We start from the raw sequence: 20251 nt of genomic DNA, 5'->3' as shown, positions 1-20251 counted from the left end.
CGGGGGGCGCGTCCACGGGTCAAGTATTTGGAGTTCATTTGTATAAAAGTCTTTTTATCACATCAGGATGAGTTTTGGGGTGGTCGCTCTCTTCTGTGCTGTCTGGTAGCCAAGTAATTCATGTAATCACAGGAATCTGACGCCATCCGATTAATTATTTAAATGTTTTAAGCCTCTGGTTTCTCTGATGCTGCTTGATGACATTTTGTTCCATCCTCTGGGCAACAAAGATGATAAAGCTGTGTGGGGCATGCATCCAGAAGAGCAGGGATTTATTTTTTAAATTTTTTGTATGGTTTAAGTTGAAGTGCAGCTGATTTCACATATGCTGGTGTGTTTTGATGGATTGGCGGCCAGTCACCGCTTATTTTAAAGCTGCAGTTTTCGATTAATCTGTAGGAGTTATTCTCAGAAAAGTGAAAAAACCTGTTCACAATTTCCTAGAGGTCAAGCCGGCCTTCATAAAACACATCAGAATAGACTAGGATTAAAATAAATGTTCACGTAAAAGAAGCTTGTAACAGAGGGTTCTTGATATTTAAAGAGCAGAATTTATTTTGCTGTGATTTCACTGTTAACGTACAAACAACATCTAAAGAGTTTTATTTTCTTTGCATAACCCATCAATATCTGAGCCATCTTCACCACAGTGTGCGACAAATCCATCATGAAACATCCAATCTTACGTAATGTGCTGAAATGACGAGAAAAACGGCTTAAATCTGGGAGCAGATGTAAATCCTCATTTTAGGAAAGCCTCCAAAAAAAAAAAAAAACCGGAGCGGGTCCGCTCCCGAGGTATGGTTCTGTTATGTGATCGTCTGTTTAAGCCCATAATCTCCTCTCTAGTCGGGGGACGTCTGCCCGGAGAAGAGTTTGCTCAGATGACCTCGTCTGCCACCGTGGCGGATTCCCTCGGTTTTTCTGCGCGTCCCGCCGAGTTCACGTCGGTCAACATGCCTTCCGGCAGCACCGAGAGCCACTTCACGAGAGCAGGATGCCCGCCGGTGGCTCCGCGATGCTGGCGGCGGTGATGCCCCTGCTCCTGAGCACGGCGCTGGGGTTCAAGCTGTGCCCCGCTTCCTGCCTGTGCTACGAGTCCTCGGACCTGGTGGACTGCAGGTCTCGCGGGCTGCTCCGGGTCCCCCCCAGCGTCCCCCACGGGGCCTGGCTGCTGGACCTCAGGGGGAACAAGCTGACGGAGGTGCCCGCGGGGTCCTTCCTGGGGCTGTGGTCGCTGAAGATCCTGATGATGTCCAACAACAGCATCCACACTCTGCAGCCGCAGGTACAACAGAGGGGGGGGTTGTGGTGCATCGTCTTTAGATCAGAGGAGGAGGACGTATTCAGGTTTTTCGAAGTTATGATACAGGAGTAGGGTGAGAATACATTAGTACAAAACTGTTTCTACCAAATGTAGAGGTGACGTCAGTTTTTGATGTTTGTAAATGTAAATGCAGAGGTGAAAAATTGTTTCCACCCTTCCTGATTTTTTAGTTTTTTTGCATGTTTCTGACACCTAAATGTTTCAGAACATCAAGCTAATTTAAATATAAGACAAAGATAACACAAAATGCATTTTTTAAATAAAGGTTTTTATTATTTAATGGGCTCTGTGTGAAAAAGTGTTTGGCCCCCCCTATCAAAACATAACTGTGGTTTATCACACCTGAGTTCAATTTATGGTCTGGAATAAGTTCTAAAGCCATTTCTCAAGATTTGGGACTCAAGCCACAGTGAGAGCCGTTATCCGCAAATGGTGAACCTTCCCAGGAGTGGCTGACCGAGCCAGGAGAGCATGGACGACTCATCCAAGAGGTCACAAAAGAACCCACAACAACAACCAAATAACTGCAGGCCTCACTTACTCAGTTAAGGTCAGTGGTCATGAGTCACCATAAGAAAGCGACTGGGAAAAAATGGTTCCAAGACAAAGTCATCAATGAGCAAGAAGAACATAAAGGCTCAGTCTCAGCTTTGAAAGACTTTGGAAATGGCCCAGTCAAAGTCCTGACCCGGATTCTGTTGGGATGCTGTGGCGTGACCTTAAAAAGGACATTCATGCTGCTGGAAAACCCTCAGATGTGGCTGAATTACAACAATTCTACAAAGATGAGTGGGACAAAATTCCTCCACAGCGCTGGAAAAGACCCATAGCAAGCTATCACAAACGCTTGATTGTTGCTGCTAAGGGTGGCCCAACCAGTCGTTAGGTTTAGGGAGGTTTTTCACACAGGGTCATGTAGGTTTGGATTTTGTCTGAAACTTTTAAGGGTGACAAACGTGCAAAAAATAAAAAATAAAAAAAACAAGAAGAAGAAATCAGGAAGAGCGCCAACACTGTATTAATGAGAATGTTATTTATTTATTTAGAGAGAAAAGCATCACAGTATCGCAGTTGAGTTGCTGGAATGAGCAAATATCTGTTAGTGTCCTTTTTATCTGTTCTATCCATCTGCTAATCCCACAGTCCCCTTTGCAGTTTGTAAATAATGTGATGTTTTCTGAGGGGCGGGGCTTAGCTGGAGGCATAAAGTCTCAAACACTATATTTTGTAAATGCTGGTTAGCATATTTTGACGGACTGTTTTGGCAAGAAAGGACCAGGAAAAAGCATATTTTAAAGAATATACTATATATATATAAATGATATTAAAATGAAGCAACATTCACCTACCCCTACACTCTCAGTTAATGGAAGGACGATTTGACCAAAGGAGGACACAGAGGGGACGAAGTCTGGCCCATGTTTATCTAGTGAAGCCTCTTCATTAGCCAGTGGTTAGCATTACCATTAACATGTAACAAGTATCCTGCAAAAAATCAATAATATGATTAACTTAACATAGTTTAAGTCACAATTTAGGCTAAACCATAATGTTATCCAGGCTGAAACTGATGATGCACTGCATACTAATCGTATCTGATACAAAGTGCGTTGTTGTTGATTGTCTCACTCCAATCCTTTAATTGCCAAAGCCAAACCAAAGTTGTCCACGACTGGCAGAGGCTGGTATGTGATACAACTTCAACTTGATTTTAAGTGTTTTTCATCTTTTGGTTTTGGCCCCAAAAAATACAGCAAGGTGACATTTTCATGATTGACAGTGACAGTGTTTGAATCAATCTTCCCTCTGTTTTGCCTCCAGCTAACGTAGCAACGTAGGTCATGAAGGGGTCTATATTATTCATCTCTTGCATGCCATAAATGTGGTGCTAATAACTTTGGGTTACATTACGTAATCCCTGGTTCTTTGATAACAGAAATGTAACAGTGTTGGAGCCCACCACTCTTATCACTCCTAATCACTGTCTTCATTTCAGTCTCTGTCCTCGCTGCAGTTTCTGGAGAAGCTGGACTTAAGTTTTAACCGCCTCCGCTGGCTCCCCAAGGACTTCTCCCAGAGTCTGACCTCTCTCCAGGAGCTCCGGCTGAACCACAACTTGCTGCAGCACCTGGACTCCGCTTCCCTGGGACACTCCGAAAACCTGAAGAAACTGGACCTCAGCTACAACCGCATCCAAGTGATGGATGTCAAGGCTTTCAACAGCCTGTCTCGTCTGAGCGTCCTCAACCTGGAGGGGAACAGGCTGAACGCACTGGAGAACGGTCTCCTGAGCCGGCAGCAAGGCCTGGAGGTGCTGCTGCTCGGCCACAACAACATCTCCGCGATCGAGTCCGAGGCTCTGGCTCCTCTGAGGGGCCTGACTCTGCTGGGTCTCCAGGGAAACCAGCTGCAGCACATCCGGTTCAAGACCCTCCTGAAGCTCCAGACCACCAACACGCACCTCCAGATGTCCTCCAACCCCTGGATCTGCGACTGTGAGATGGAGCGCGTCTTCGGCAAGATCCAACGCGTTCGATATCTGCACGTGGAGGACTACAAGGAAATCATCTGCCACGCTCCGCCTCAGCAGGCCGGCGCTTCCCTGGCCTCGCTGGACAGCCAGCTGTGTGTGGCCGAGACCGCCTCCGTGCTCATCATCACCATCACCGTGATGCTCGCCGTGATCGGCGCCCTGGTCAAAGCCGAGTGCAACCAGAAGAACAAACAGTCCGCAAGCGACGCAGAGGCTCAGAAACAAGAACAATGACCGTGGTTCACCGACGACGGGGGTTCTGGGACTGACGTGCGACTGCAAAACGTTTCGATGTCTTTGAAACTTTTTGTATTTGAGGCGATAGCAGCATAAATATTCCTTTAGAAACCGACAGTTAGATTTACTGGTGTAGCTTTGTCGTAAATGAACCAAAGTTATGTGTATTTATTAGTGAGGCCTTTTCATTTATTTTGACAAGTTAATATTTAAAATACATGAAGCCGTAAAAACATAACAATGAAAACGAGACCCTGACCTTTTGTCTGCAGTGCCCATGTACCTTCGGACACTGATACAAGGGCCCCCCCGGGGCAGGGATGGTTTGACTCTCAGGGCCTTTTTGTGTGGAGTTTGCATGTTCCCTCTGTGTTTGCGTGGGCTTCCTCCCGCCCCAAAAACAGGTTGGGTCAGGCTGGCCCACAGTGGCAGTAGCAGCTCAGGACCGTCCCTCCATCTGACCATGTCATTTTGTTGTACAGTAGTGTGTAATTACAAATAAAAGCACTTTACCTTAGCCATCTACTAAAACTTAGATCTGGTAGCTGTGGCATATAAAAATGATTACACAAAATTTACAAAATAGTGTTTATTAAATTGAATGCACAATGTAAAAGCAACGCATCAGACAGTGTTTATTGCCAAATGGCCATAATAGCCCTCCCATTTCCAACAGAGGTTTCCCTTAAGTTATTTATCCGTAAAATATTTGAATTGTACACCATAAAAAAACATTTAAGACTTCTGGAGAAAATGTTACAAGTGAATTGATGTCACCAATTCTCAGTGTCATGATTCAGAGCATAACAAACAAAACATGTAAACACGGATCCCAATAAATTATTAAAACTGCAAACAGGAGGAAGCTTGCGTGTTTCTTTATCTTGCAAAAGCAAAATTACCAACCCTTAAGCGAGGAAAATCGACGCAGCTTACATCCAACCGTCTTGCCTTGGAGAGCTCGAATCCTGAGGTGTCGCTGGGCGACGGCAGCTTAAGAGCACTAAGACGGACTGGGACGAAACGGCAAACAATCTCATCCCGTGTGGACACGTTGGTCCGTAAAAAGCTGCCCGAGAGGGTTCAGCCGTCAGTGGCCAGGATGAGCACGGCGCCGAAGATGCCCACGTTATGGCCTATCAGCTTCATCTGGTTCCAGAACTCCACCTTGCGAGTGTGGTGCCAGTAGCCGATGTTGCCGTCAATTAGCAGGAGCACCAGAGGGAGGACGGTGGCCAGGATCTGAGCGGCCAGGCGGATGTAGCAGCCGGAGAGGAAGGCCAGGGCGAGGACGCCGAACAGAACCTCCAGCAGCATCAGAGTGATCTCTCCCCCTGCGATGTGGTCCAGATACGGCAGCCTGTCCTCTTTGCTGTGCTGCAGGGAGTACACCTAGTGGGGAGACAGAGGTACTGTGCTGTTTAAAGTAGCAACAAAAACAGGATTTGGTTTTGGATTCATGATTTATTTATATTTATTTATATATATATATAAACACACACACGCACATATATATATATATATATATATACACACACAAATCATTTAGCAGCTTACATCCATTTTTAGCCTACTTTGCTAAGTGACGTCAAGAAGATTCACATGTGAAAGTCTCGATCCAAATCCAAAACTTAAACATGTTCAGTTTAAAAAGATACAAAGCAAAGAAAACCTTCCATCTTTAATAAAAGTAACAGGTGCAATTAACAATTACTTTTGTCATAAAACAACAGCATAATTATTTTCCTGATTATAAAAGTAACTGCTGGTTAATATACTTGTCTAATCGTACTTCTAGTTGAGATCTAGTGGTTTATATTAGCACAGATAAGAGCCACTTAAAGACACAGACACACGACACCAGAGAGGTTTGTTCCTCTTACCATGCAGATGAGATAGACTCCCAGGAAAACCTGTCCGGTGGACTGCAGAGACCTGCTGCGAGGTTTCTGCCTGTACCTCTCCCCCGCCCCGCTGGCCAGAACCAGAAAGCCTCCAATAATGGCCAGCGCCCTGGAATACATTCGCACCTGCAGGGCGACAAGTTTCGAGCAATAACGATCAGCGCCCTTGATAAAAAATAGTTTATTTTTAGATGTGTAGTGGTGGCCCACATCCAATTTTACGTGCATTTGTGGCACAGACCTCCTCTGACCTAATAGTTCAACATGGATTTAGCCCATTTTTATATGCTCCTACATCTGATGCATACTTGACACAGTAGCAGTTTGAGTGCAGTGGATATGATGTATTTACTGCAAATGAAAATTAAACCAACCAACCCAAGTACTGGATTAAGAGATTTATCTACGTATTTAGTAAAATAAAAATATACAAAATCTAAAAACTGAAAACAGGAATCTCAGAAGAGGACAAGTTAAAAAAATATATTATTGGAAAATGTAGTAAAGTATGATAAATTTGCAAATCACTTATTTTAACATAAACGTGTATAAATATATGTCTGAAACATACTGTATATGTCTTTTGTATCTTAATAAAAGAAAAGATAATCGGAGAGCTACTGATGGGAGGTTACACAAATAAGTGTTTATTAGCATAGCTGCTGAGGGGAGATTATAATTAATTGAGTCTAATCATGAGGACAAAAAACAAACTTCTGTCAAGTTTGGTCTAACTCTTAATTCGTAGGAAAATAGTAAAACTTAACTGTTCCTGCTTCTTTGACCTTTTTGCTACTTTTACACGTCCAGAATAGTTCTGTAACCTGCTCTCAATATGCATCACTGTAAGACATCGACGTGTTGGGAAACATCTCTATTTTGTGTACAATCTGAAATAATAAATTGTGACATTTGTTTTCTATTTAAGGAAATAACACAAGTCATCCTTTCCACCATGGAACCAGCTAATCACTGGTCTGACCTATTTAAAGCCTCACTGATGCCACAAAATGACTTCACAATAAGACGCCTTCCTAAAATATCATACTTTAAAGAGCAGTACCCATAATCAAAAGCGAAAGGCGGGTGATGATCTGTCCGTACTGAACTGCCCAAAAATACAGCTGTAAGTTTCACTCACCTTCAGCCAGTCCCCATAATAGACCTGTTCTCCGACGTACGAGGCATAAGTACTGATGGCCAGCTGTATGGCAGAAGCCAATGCAAACCACCTCCTCTTCACTCCGAAAGACATGAAGCTGGCGCAGAGCACTGCAGCCCCCATGTCCACATACAGGTACGGTATATGGATGTCCGGTTTCCTGAAGATGACAGTGATTTAAAAACAAATTATGCACTGATTTATCTCTCTATCTTTAAAAAAAAAAAAAAATGCATCCTCATTTATTACCATTTATTCTACTTTCTGCCTTATAATAATTGTACTTAAACCCAAACCCTTTTCATGCCACTCCTGCTATGTATTATTGTTGTGGGAAAGGTTGTATGTCTACATGGTGAACTGTAGAATATCAGTAGAAAAATCTTCTTCAGAGTGAGATCTTAACTTTTCAAGTGTAACAACTACAAAAAAAATACCACACACTATAAACCTTCCCAGAGGTTTTTGTGTCTAATGTTGTAGGACAGGGAATTACAAGGAAATATAAGCAACACGGGTGAAATTCCTGCAATCATTTACATAAATTCAAATACACTTACTGTAAAGCAATGTGCACGATACCGGTTAAAATACTCTTGTTTTAAGGGTTCTTATTTTAAAGTGAGCAGGGTAGGGTCAGGCAGGAATTATGCAGGATTTGCACATTTTTCTGTTGTGATTACAGGATCAGTCAGAGGGGTGTGGCTGTCCAAATTCACCACATGTCGAAACAATACACACTCCAAGTGTACATACAAGATTGAAACCACGATTAGACAAGACAAATTATAGCCTTCCTGCTGTCCGATCCCAAATTACAGAGCAGGAAAGCAGAACTTGCCATTTTAATTTAAACACTCCCATATGTCCACAACCTTTAGCCTGAGGTTTGGTTTAACTGTTGAATTATAATAGCAGTTTTCACATTACAAAAACAAACAAACAAACAAACAAAAATACTAACATATCTAACTTTGTTGTTACTTAAATACATATGTGCACCTATGACAATTCTGACAACAATCCTAGACCCAAATGTGTAAAAAATAACTTTAATTCCAAAATCCACTCAAAACTGTCGTTAGCATGTTTGCTAGCTAGCTGATTCAAAGTGCGCCACTGGCTTGAATTTTACCTTTTTGAGTCCGCTCGTTCAGCAAACAGCATTAACATACAGAAGCAGTTCCAAAATCCAAACCGGGTTAGAATAAACCCCCCGAATTGGCTGAGAAACCTCAACATCTGTTTCCTGCTGGGACCTGCCATGGTCGCTGCTGCTCAATCTGTCCGCCAACGACGCGCACGTTCGCCAACTGACTTCCGGGCAAAAAAAAAATAAAAATACCATCACGTGTCAAAATAAAAGTATGCAGTTGTTTACATAGTTCAGGGAACGCGCCTTAAACTCCAACGATCACCCCGAAGCTCTTGTTTTGAAGAGACATCCTGTTCAAGTTAAAATACGTTTTCTTATTGGCTAACGGGGCCGGACGGGTTCACTCGTGGGATCCGGGGAGGAAATGTTAAGGTCTGACACCGCCACCTACAGGACAAAGAAGGTGACTACAGGTACTTTTAGAGGTCATTGAAGGAAAATGGGCCTGCTGAGAGATGACCTTATTTTCTGGGAAGCAGAGGGAAACAGATCACTCGTTTGTAGTAGTATTGATTGTTTCTATTGATTGAGCACATCACTCAAAACGTCGAGGGTGAATAAAGTGTCAAACCGAATAAGAATAATAAAAAACAATTAATATTATTGATTCTGTGCAGTTCTATTTTTATTTTTTCCATTTTTTTGTTATAGTGCTTATAGTTTTTATAGTGCTTATTTTAATGTTTTTTTGTAGCCAGGAACTACTGCCTAAAATTTATTTATGTCCTCACATAATAAAAGTTAATTATTCTTCATTCTTAATTTAATTATTGTTGCCTGAATAAGTAAATATAGAGAAATGTGAATAATTACATATTTAGCTATGAGTTTGGAAAAGTGGGGGTAGTCCCAATAAATACGTGTAAATATAAATAATTTCCTTTAATCAATTGATTATCAGTATATGATAGTATTGTACACTGAGAGAAATTTTTGAGGGTGGAGTGAATGTTTGGCATTTTTTCTTAATAAATGAGCTCTGCAAAAACAGTAAAATAAGTATTGAGTCAGAAAAAAAACTTCCTGTAAACTATTTTCAGTTTGTGTCTTAGTTTTACAGTGAAAGTGGAGTGAAAGAGGGAGTTTTCCATCAGGTGCGCAGTGACACACCAGGCCTCCGTAATGACAAGGAGCAGCTCCGCACTGGAGTTAATCCACGGTGACGCGCCCGAGGTTAATCTTGAGCACTAACCCAGATCCTGAAAATGGCTTAGTGTGAGTCCTGCAGGAGGTTTTAGTTAAGGATCATGTCTCAGATGAAATGTCAAACGGAGGTGATGGACACAGAGCAGAGGAGGTGGGTTTATCTAGAACCTGCGTTGAGAACGTTGTGCGCTCCAGAGACTGAGGTCGACTTTCAGTTCACATTCAACCAACTTAGATAGAAAAAAAAAAAAGGTGAAGGTTGCACAAAACTAAAAGTACAGAAATGCATGAGTTAAAACTTTCCTCATAGTTCCTGAGTATAAACCCTGAGTATGAACTGACTTCTGTACTTGATTGGAATGACGTTGGAGGACTAAGATAATGATTGGATAGACATCAGGATTAAATAATCAAATGAGTAATTAAGGCTTTATCTCCTTGTGTCTTGTGCTGATGATGTATACACATACAATGAACCCAACTGCCATCACATATATAAACCTTTACACTCATTTACATTAAGTATTTGTTATTATGATGCCTTACACCTGCAAATCAAACATGCTAACACTTCTGTAACTTAAAAGTTTTATTCTGCGCCAATTAAAAAAGGGAACTGGGAAGGAAACATTGACGCTCCCATGTTGTTGAGTTTCCAACTTCTGACATTCTTCTATTATTCTTCTATTTCAGTGTCTCACTTGATTGAAAAGACCTGACTTCCTGTTCAGGGGTCACGGCTCCTGATTGTTTAATCCCATCACGGGGGATTGGTGACATCAGGTCCAATCCTGTGCCGACGTCGCCCAAAAGCCGGTCCCTCCGGTAACGGCCATCAGCCGGGGATGAAGAGCAGTGGGACGGCACAGATCAGTCAGTGTGAAGAAGCGACCGGACTCGAGGAAGGAACACAGTCGATGAGCTCTTAGGAGCTGACACACTTTTCTCTGATTGACGGGGATCCCACCATTTAACAGGTAACCGCTCACCATTTCTTTCCATCTCTGAATGTTTGTCAAACTGAGGATTTAAAGAAAATATTAGAATGAAATAAAGTGATTTCAAACCGGGATCTTGGTCTCTTCTCACAGCCAGGATGGCTCGGGACATGTCAGATAAGGAAATCCTGAAAATGGAGCTGGACCAGCTGAAGAAGGAAGTTAGCACGCCCAGGACACCAGTAAGTAAACAACCTCCCTACTTTTAATCTCCGGCTGTAGCTGCCGAAGCCTTTTTTATTTTTTTTTTACGTTTAAACCAAAGCGAATTTGCATCTTCCTTTGCTAAACTTCACACATTTGTTTCCGTCTTTCCAGGTGAGCGCAAACTGTGCAGAGACGATCACATTTGTGGAAGAACTGTTACCAAATGACCCGCTGATTAAGGGCGTTCCGGACGACAAGAACCCCTACAAGGGAGACAAGGGAGGCTGCATAATAACATAGCACAGGGACATCACGTGGTTTTTTATGAGAGCTTGTTCCGTCGCCGTGGTGTCCCTGTAGAAGTCGCGCAGACAAAATGTGCAGTAGACAGAAGATCTGTATGTACCTGCTGATATGGAAATGTTTCTATGGCAATTTGTAATTAAACGCAAATAGTTGTACAAGGCTTGGACCGAACGTGGCTGCTGTGATTATTCATGAACCGTGGCGTATGTGTCTTTCGTAGGCAGGATGTGAAAATCAGGGCGAAGTCACAGGAGCCGTGCAGCCACCGCTTAGCCTTTATTTGTAATAGGATTTCTTTGTGAGGCGCACGGGGCCCTTTGACACACAGCCGCTTCCTGTGTCAGAGTCTTTAAGCTTATTCCGCGCTTCATCCCCGCTTCCTTTTCAAGCTCCCTATCCAATTTGTGACGGTTTCAATCCGTGCATCAACAAGTACCCAGCGTTTGTTTGACATCTGCCAGCAAACTGTTGGTTCACAGGTGTTGGTGTCACACCACTAGAGCTCCTGAGTGTGTCGCTTTCTTCATTTGTGAGAAGCTAGCACGTATCTGAACAGATGAAACCACACACAGCGGTGAAAAAACTGGCCATGCGGAACTTGTAAATTGTAATTATTTGCACGTTTATAAATGTAGAGGTTCGGAATTAAATACATTTGGAGGAAAAACTGGGAATGTTATCGGACTAAAAACTAAGAAAGAAGATTCCCAAACTAAAGCTAAAACAAAAGAGTTTCACCTTTCATTCAACTGGCTTTTTCAGTCATAAATAACTGGTGGTAACTAAGTAAAGTTCTTAGTTTTTATCGGGAACACACATAACATTTCACGGTAAATTTTCACAATAAATTACTGTATTTTAACATTACAAGATTTTATTATTTACATGTTAATACTGTAATTTACTGTATTACTGTGAAATATTTACAGTAAAAGGAATTTGAAAGTAATGCAATTATTCCCCAGTAATTAAAGTAAAGAAATATGAAACAGCGCAGATTAACCAGAGTGGTTAACGTTTCTTTTTTTGTTTGTTTTGTTCATTGTCAGAATATCTCTAGGTGTGAATGGGTGTGGAAGGATGATAAGAGAGGTTACGAGCAGTAGGTGATAATACTTGTGTCGTACCCCACTTACAGATGAGTGCTAATTCCACTTTTCTTTATTTTTAGCTTTATTTTAGTTATTCACCAAAATGTAGCAGTGCAACACATGTCTGAGACAAACACAATTTAAAAATTAAAAAAATGAATCGGTACATCTGCGTCATCTTGTTCAATTAAATTTTATTTATCTAGCGCCGATAACAATGCAAATTGTCTCAAGACGCTTTACAAAAAACAGCCTGAAACCTCCAGAGCAAACCTGAAGGCGACGATGGAGGAAAGTAAAACTCCCTTTTAACAGGAAGAACCCTTGAGCAGAACCCAGCTCATATGGAGGTAACCATCCGTCTAAAGCCAGCCGGGTACAAACAGAGAAGATAGAGAGAAAAGAAGAGAAACAAGGAGAAACAAGACAAATTTCTGTCATACACGTAGAATGTAATAAACATGATATGGCTGATGATGTTGTGTGATAGTTCGTATGGTGAGACGAGACATCTTCTGCAGAAAAGGGCGAGCTTTGTAAAACTTGGGGTCAACATAACAGCTCGCTGCTTTTGTTGTGGTCCGTGTTATCTGAGGCTGCAGGTGAAATCTACAGCTCAAAGTCAACTTATTCACTGCATAACTTGAGAGCAAAGTCCACGTGTGGATCACATGAAACTACTGTGTTAGAGAAACACATGTGACGGTAAAGACCCGGGAGATACTGGAATAAAAGACACGGTGGGAATGGTTCACATTAAAATTATTTTTTTCACAGTAAGATTATTTATAATGTTTATTCATATATAATTGTCTTTAGTCATTTTTTTTCCATCTCTGAAAAAGTCTTAATGTTTCCCCAAGGACACCGACTCCGTCTTTATCAGACCTGAAATTTTGAAACTCAGTGATTTTTCTCAGTTGCGCTGTTGTAAAGACATAAAACCGGACGCTGTATGTATAAAGTCTAAGATGACTCGTCCATAGTGTGTTATCTTAATTGCCTTATCAGATATGAGCAATTATACATATCTCTAATTTATCTAGGTTTCCTTTGGGCCCATTAGAACGACCGAGTGAAAGTGTTTAAATGACACTTTAAAACATTTCAGAATCGATGGAGAGGTCAATAACACGCTAACACAGATTTGCAGCACACGTTACTTCCTTTGTCTAGATGTAAGTGTACACCGTATGGAACATCATTATTGGGATCCGTGCACCGTAGGAAACTGGGTCTTTCAACACTTTATCTTTACTGCAAGCCATAAAACCGTTAGCGTTACGTATCGAACCCCTGCCACTCTTCTCCAGACCTTTGATCCTCTCCACGATAAAAGGAGCCTTCTGAGGTGACTGAGCATTCAGAATTGACCCACAACTGTCATTGCTGCTGCTGCTGCTGCTGCTGCTGCTGCTGCTGCTGCCGCCGCCAACAAACCCACAACCGAGTCCAGAAACCGAGCGGTTTTTGATAGTCACCGAGATGTGGCTCTTGATTTTCTTAGCCTGGCTGGTTGTGTGGGTCGCCGGCTCGTACTGGTACCTGTTTGGGAAACGCAGCCCGTTCTCCCTGGAGTCGGTGAGGCCTCCCGGGCCTCGTGAGTTCGATCAGAAGAAGCGGGACAAAGTCATCAAGCAAGGTAAAGCTGTCGGAGAGTGAAATGCTCGCGTGTAATGTCCGAACACTTAGACTCAGCTGAGCCCGGTGAGCACCTTTCTTCCAGGGAAAATGCTCACTTTAATCTTGGGAAAGGTAATTTACAGTAGGAACATTAACTACTTCATACAACAAATTCATTCCGGCAACATGAAAAAAAAGAGATAAAGAAAACTAATATTGCTTATTTAAAATCATGATTTAATATGTTATAAGTAGAGTTATATGTATTTATTGCAATAGTTTTCTATGTTTTATTATCCAGTTGAGTTTTTATGTCATTACCACTGTGCTAAAAAGTAAATAAAAAAATAAATAACAGCACTCTGGAATGTAAAAGACAATCCAGTACTACACAGTTTGTAAAATAAAAGTTAGATTAGCAGATTAGATAGATTAGATGGATTAGATTTTAAAAGGACGTGTTTACAACGTATTTATTGTCAGTGCTGTTAGTATAACTGCTGTTCTCCAGATGTTATCTAAATGATCTGTTTGCTGCGCCATAATCCAGACGTTAGATTAGACCGAAATTATCAGAAGTCTAGTGTAACTGTGTGTTTTATCTTAATTAGATTATGGTTATAATCTAATCTCTCGTCTAACAGAGTCACACAGTGTTTGGTGCTTACGACAGGAAAGCTTTGCATTGCAACCTTCAGACTTCATTATATAATGCATTTATGTAACGCATGTTTATGTCTCAGCATCAGCATGACATGACATTTATAATACGTCTTTATGGTAGCATTTTACATCTTACTATGCAACTGTCTTGTGTATATTTCTGTCCAGGCTTCAACATTGACAAAGTGCCCCAGAACCTGGACGTCATCGTCATCGGCAGCGGCATCGGTGGGCTGACGGCCGGAGCCACGTTGGCCAAAGCTGGGAAAAAAGTGCTGGTGCTGGAGCAACATGACCAGGCTGGAGGCTGCTGCCACACCTACATCGAGAAGGGCTTCGAGTTTGACGTCGGTAGGAAGAAACGTTACAGTTGCTCATTTTTACGTAGACGAACGCTTATTTTTCCAACCTCGATATGAGAAAGTTCACAATTTCAATTAAACTACAAGAGTCTGACACCAGTAAAAAAAAAGCCAAGTTCTAACAATGAGTATAATCAGAGATTGTTTGTTGAACAAGAACAACTCAGTTTAACAAGAGACCCTGCACTTTGAAGGTGTTACTTGATTAGTGATGATTCTGAACTGCCAGTTAGATAGTTGTGATGCAATTTAAATTTAAAAAAAATAAGTTGTTTTGAAGCAACAAAATGCAAACTATTATTTGCTCACAGACTAGAACATTTTTTGACAAAATCATACCAAGGAAATCCCAAGATGACATTGATATAGCTCTAAATTTACCAAAAACAAAAGTCTAAAATACAATGACAATCAATATGATTGATAGAAAAGGATAAAACCTAAGCAAGGAGGGGAAAATAAATGTCAAAGATCAATAATCTGAAAAACCACAATGAAAGACGGATGTTCCAAATAAATTTCCTTCCTCCTTCTTAAGAGTTCCATTGTGTTTTCAGAACCATTTCAAGACATTAATTTTACATTGGTGTTTTGAATGAATGTTAATTCCCTTAACTTGCTTTACAAAGGGATTGATATTTACTATCTACTTCATATAACCGAACACTCCCGTTTTACTGCTCTTTCGTCTCCAGGGCTCCACTACATTGGTCAGGTCCACGAGAACAGCCTGCTACGCATCGCCTTTGACCAGATCTCTGAGGGCCAGCTGGAGTTTCAGGAGCTAAATCAACATTTTGACACCATCCAGATCGGCCAGGGCGACGAGAAACGAGAGTACACCATCTTCTCCGGTAAAACCGAGATGAAAGCTCACCTGATGAAGCAGTTCCCTGATGACACGGAGGCCATTGAGAAGTTCTTCAAAATCATGAAGGTAAGGCTGTTTGCAAGTGGGGGCGAATCTCAAAAAACTATAACTTATAGACTTTCTTCATGTTCCAACAGGTGTCGGCTAAGAAGACCCACTATCTGGCTACACTGAAGCTGATCCCACAGTGGGTGTCTTTGTTCCTGCTAAAATCTGGCATCGGAAACCTCTTCTCTGAAATCTTCCGCCTCTCTGGCACATGTGCAACGGATCTGGTGAACACTCTGACCAGCAACAAGGATCTCCACATCATCTTCTCCTATCTTTTCTATGGTGGGTTCCTCAAAAAGACTAATGCCATGAAAACCATACTCCACATGCTTTTGCTGTGTTTGCATACTAAGAAAGTAAACTGTGGTGGATTAAAAGTCTGCATTATGTGTAATATTATGCTTCATTACTTGGACCAGGGAACTTTTTTCTAACCAACTGGTACTAAAGTCATTATCCTGACCTGATGGTCTATAGTTAAAGCGTTCTATCAAATCCACAAATAAAACACTGTTATTGTACTTCCCAATAAGATTCCCATTATTCTGTATGATTCAAATTGGATTTAAACTCACGAGAATCCCATCGGTTTTAACAATTTCGTACAGGAACACTATGTTGAAGCATTGCTGATTATGAGTGCTCAACATACACTGATCAGGACAAACATACACATAAAACCAGTTTAGGGACAACTCAAAAAACATGAAGAACAGCACAAGGTGTTGATTTGACCTCCTTGATCCTTAGAGGCCCCTCCACCCATAGTACTCAAAGGCCCCCACCAACAACATTTTGTTGAGGTCCATGTCCATTCTTGGATGTGCCACAACTGTTTTAGGAAGGAGACCTGCACAGTATTAGGAAGGTGGTCATAATGTTAAGCCTGATTGGTGTAAGTTACTGTACAAATGGATGACTATATGCATGGAAGTGGATAATAAATGGAGAATAAAGATTTTGGAATAGGATGAGGTGGAGTTGGGGAGGCTGAAAGGCAGAATGATGGATTGGCAATGAATTTTAAGAACATGAGAGAAGTGATATTGAAAATATGAATGTAGTTATTATAAAGACATGGAAAAGTGGAAATAATGAAGACATTGACTTGACCATGAAGGATAGATAAACAAGGTGTGGACAGATCTTCCTTACTGAAGCTTTACTAAACTCTTGGCCGTGTATGTTCAGGCGTGCCTCCGAAGGATTCCAGTATTGTGATCAATGCCCTGTTGATTCATCACTACAAGCGAGGCGCCTACTACCCAAAAGGCGGCGCCAGCGAGATCGCCTTCCACATCATTCGCACCATTCAGAAATATGGAGGCAACTGCATGGTCAGAGCGCCCGTCTCCCAGATCCTGGTCAACGAAAAGGGGGCAGCTTATGGTAAGAACTGAACCCGGATCTTGTTTCAAGTTAAAGCTGCACACGAGGTACGGCTGATTTGTTAAACTTTGCGTGTCGCGCCACAGGTGTGAAGGTGAGGAAAGGTCAAGAGGAAGTGGAGGTCCGTGCACCTGTGATCGTTTCAAACTGTGGCATCTTCACCACCTTCCAGAAACTTCTACCCCCCGAGATTCGAGTCAGACACGGTTAGCAAATGATTTCCGAATTATATCTTTCATTTTGACACAAGAGGAAGATGTTTCAAGGGGAACTTTCCCACTTTGTAGATGTTCAGGAAAGGCTGAACATGATGAAACACGGCAGAGGATCATTCTTGGTCTTCTCTGGCTTTGACGGAACTGAGGAGGAGTTGGGCCTTGTGTCCACCAACTTCTGGCTGTTCAAGAACAACGATATGGACAAGTCGTAAGTATAAGCAGAGCACCGATCCCATTAAGCAGCCACAAAGGGGCGCTATTGTATAAGAAGAAGGAATGCAAGAAAAATCTAATCAAATCTGAGCCGTAGCCAGGAACATTTACATGTTTTTGTTAAGTCTACTTTTAATTTATTAAAAATAAAGTAATACACACTGAAAGAATCAAGACTTATTGAACGTTACACACACATAAAAAACATACTGTACTTTATGATGCCACTTTTTCAAAGACGTAGTTCTGTACTCGTCCACTAGATGGAGTAGAGGATCAGTTGTGTTCCTTCTCTAGGACTTTAATATGGGGCTCTGACTGGGAGGTGTTTCCTTATTTTTAGGATGGATGATTTCTTTGCACTGAGCAAAGAGGAAGCCCCTGATAACATCCCCATGATGTTCATCACAATGCCATCGTCCAAAGATCCTGAAGCCAAAAAAAGGCACCCCGGTATAGTTTTTAAATATGTATTTTTCTTTTTTTTATCTTTCTGTATTTGTACACAGAAGATATCTCACCTTACTGCCTGGTGTATTTTGCGTTCACAGGGAAATCATGCATGACAATACTGACCATGGTTAAGTATGAATGGTTTGAGGAATGGAAGGACACTACTGTCCGCAAAAGGGGCGATGAATACTACAACTACAAAATGAGATTTGCCAACAACCTCTTTAACTGGGCCTGCACCTTGTTCCCTAAAATCAGAAACAAGGTCGGTCATTTTCTGTCACACATTCACATCTACAGTATACGCTGTGTTTAACTATTCAGCTCTCAAGTTTACATGGAAAATATTTCTTCAGCGCAATTGATCAGAGATTCAAACTTGTGCAACTTTACCGACAACACAAAAATTTTATTAGTGGTAATGTAAATGTAATAAATGATCATGTCATTTGTCCACACTCTTGTGGAAACTGCTTCGTAATGTCTGTCGATATGGTTTTACAGTTGGTTTTCCAGGATGTGGCGACCCCACTGACCAACATGCACTACCTGGGGGCTCAGCGCGGAGCCATGTACTCGGCCGAACACAATTTAGACCGTTTCCATGCTGAGGCTGTTGCCAGGAACAGGTGCAACACCCCAATCAAAAACCTCTACATCTCAGGTATTTTATAAATTTTTTCATTTATTGTCTTTAAAATGCTCTGCAAGCACAATCGATTATCTCTCTTTGTGACCGAGTGACTTAAGGTGAAGTGGTTGATTAAGTTTCTTATTGTGTCAGCTTTTCCCAGGTTATTGCATTGCTGCCATTAAAAACGTAATTCTAAGACAGTCACAAAGCAGAAAAAAATCCACATTATCTTTGAAGCTTTTAAAAACACGGGTTAGATCATAATCTACAAGGTGAGTTCTGGGTCTCAGTCAGCTCGTGATATGTGTCTGTGTGTTCCAGGCCAAGATGTGTTCAGCTGTGGGATAGCGGGCGCTCTGCACGGAGGCCTCCTTTGCGCCTCGGCAGTGTTGGATCACATCGTCTACATCGACTTGCTCCTCCTCAAGAAGAAGCTTAAGAGGAGGAAAGCCAGGGAGCTGGCCCAGCTGGCCGAAAAGAAACTGCAGTGAAAGTGCTCTCTACTTCCCCTGCAGGACTGTGGTGTAATTGCGCAAACTTTGTGCAGAAGACCCCTTGAGAGGCAGGAACACACCATCATTGTGTTGTAAATCTGCCCTATAGACTCTAATATTACACAAACTGCAATTTTCTGTCAGTTAAGTGATTGTTTTGTCCAGTTTTCTGTTAAAAAGGAAAGAATCCAGCCAAACAGCCAAAAACATATCTATGAACATGACCAGTCTTAAGCAGTTGATGTACAGAGACTGAAGGTTCACCAAATATTATCACACTTGGACAAATTCTTCTGGTTATTTCAAGATGAGTTTATTTGCCTATGTTTGTCATAGATTAAGACTGAGTTGGAAGAGTCAGGACAGTGTAACGAGGGTATAAGTGTTGATTTTGTATTTGGTTTTCATGCTTACTTCAAACAGGACAGATGAAAATTTAATTGGATTTTGTAAAATGTATACATTTCCACTTCTGTAGTACCTGGTATGATATTCCTTGGAGGGCTTGGGATTGTTGTAGTACAGGTGTTGTGTCACTCATTCATTCAGTGTTTCAAACGTCTAACATGTGACCACGTCTATGTGAAACAATATGTGTGTATATATTCTTATTATGATTGTGTGCACATGAAGACAAATTATGAGGAGTATGATTTCCCTTTTTTAACAGTTTTATTTACTGGTCTATATATATATATATATATAATGATTCTATTTTGTACTGACTCTTAAGAAACTTCACCAAAAGTTTAGTCATCAGTGCAATTACGCGATTAAGGAACATCTGTTCTTGTAGTGTACAGATTTTTCTTTTTATAATATGATGTTTTTGTTTCGGCAATATGGAATACATGTTTCTGTACATGCTAAATAAACTTGGTAGACCAAAGAACGATTACATGCTAAACTTTTTGAAATAATTTACCTGAAACTCCAAAGTGTTTGTGAAACTCATTCAAGTGAAATTACATTAATTCATCGTGAAATACTCCAGGAATGGAAAGAAACATTCCAGCAATGTAAGAAATGCTGGTATGAAAGTATGAAAACTTCCTCAGGTAGAAGAACATCATCATACGAGTAAATCATTTCTCTGATAAGTGTAGTCATTCCATAGGATCAGGGTGAGTATTCTTGGTGATGGTTTACATATCTCTTACAGGTCACCTGAGATTTTAAGGCCCCTCTGGGTTTAGTTCCCACCTATGTTGTTCTGACCTGACTCGTAACCCTGACGTTGTTTGGGTAACAGCTGAAATCAAACACATAGGGG

At 41.4% G+C, this 20251-nt stretch overlaps 3 protein-coding genes across 3 annotated transcripts; 2 read left to right on the top strand and 1 right to left on the bottom strand.

Annotated features, from left to right (window-relative positions):
* The first annotated feature begins 73 nt into the window (after positions 1-73).
* LOC125022286 (reticulon-4 receptor-like 2) lies at positions 74-4953 on the top strand. Its single transcript, XM_047608810.1, has 2 exons — positions 74-1288; positions 3324-4953. Exons 1-2 carry the CDS (start codon positions 998-1000, stop codon positions 4092-4094), a joined length of 1062 nt encoding a protein of 353 aa, XP_047464766.1. The 5' UTR covers positions 74-997; the 3' UTR covers positions 4095-4953.
* On the bottom strand, positions 4672-8485 carry tmem101 (transmembrane protein 101). The gene is made up of 4 exons (XM_047608812.1): positions 8299-8485; positions 7143-7323; positions 5981-6127; positions 4672-5489 (listed from the first exon to the last, which is right to left on the bottom strand). The coding sequence occupies exons 1-4, from the start codon at positions 8427-8429 to the stop codon at positions 5181-5183; spliced, it is 768 nt and encodes a 255-aa protein (XP_047464768.1). The 5' UTR covers positions 8430-8485; the 3' UTR covers positions 4672-5180.
* A 4885-nt stretch (positions 8486-13370) lies between these two features.
* si:ch1073-13h15.3 (inactive all-trans-retinol 13,14-reductase) lies at positions 13371-19865 on the top strand. Its single transcript, XM_047609238.1, has 11 exons — positions 13371-13649; positions 14462-14644; positions 15351-15592; positions 15664-15859; positions 16769-16966; positions 17053-17172; positions 17254-17392; positions 17741-17850; positions 17949-18115; positions 18355-18514; positions 18806-19865. The coding sequence occupies exons 1-11, from the start codon at positions 13493-13495 to the stop codon at positions 18973-18975; spliced, it is 1842 nt and encodes a 613-aa protein (XP_047465194.1). The 5' UTR covers positions 13371-13492; the 3' UTR covers positions 18976-19865.
* The last annotated feature ends 386 nt before the right edge of the window (positions 19866-20251 follow it).

Source organism: Mugil cephalus, chromosome 16 (genome assembly GCF_022458985.1).
Source record: "Mugil cephalus isolate CIBA_MC_2020 chromosome 16, CIBA_Mcephalus_1.1, whole genome shotgun sequence".
NCBI classification, from domain to species: Eukaryota; Metazoa; Chordata; class Actinopteri; order Mugiliformes; family Mugilidae; genus Mugil; species Mugil cephalus.
Note: the sequence above shows the minus strand (reverse complement) of the source record. Positions and strands in the feature narration are given on the sequence as shown.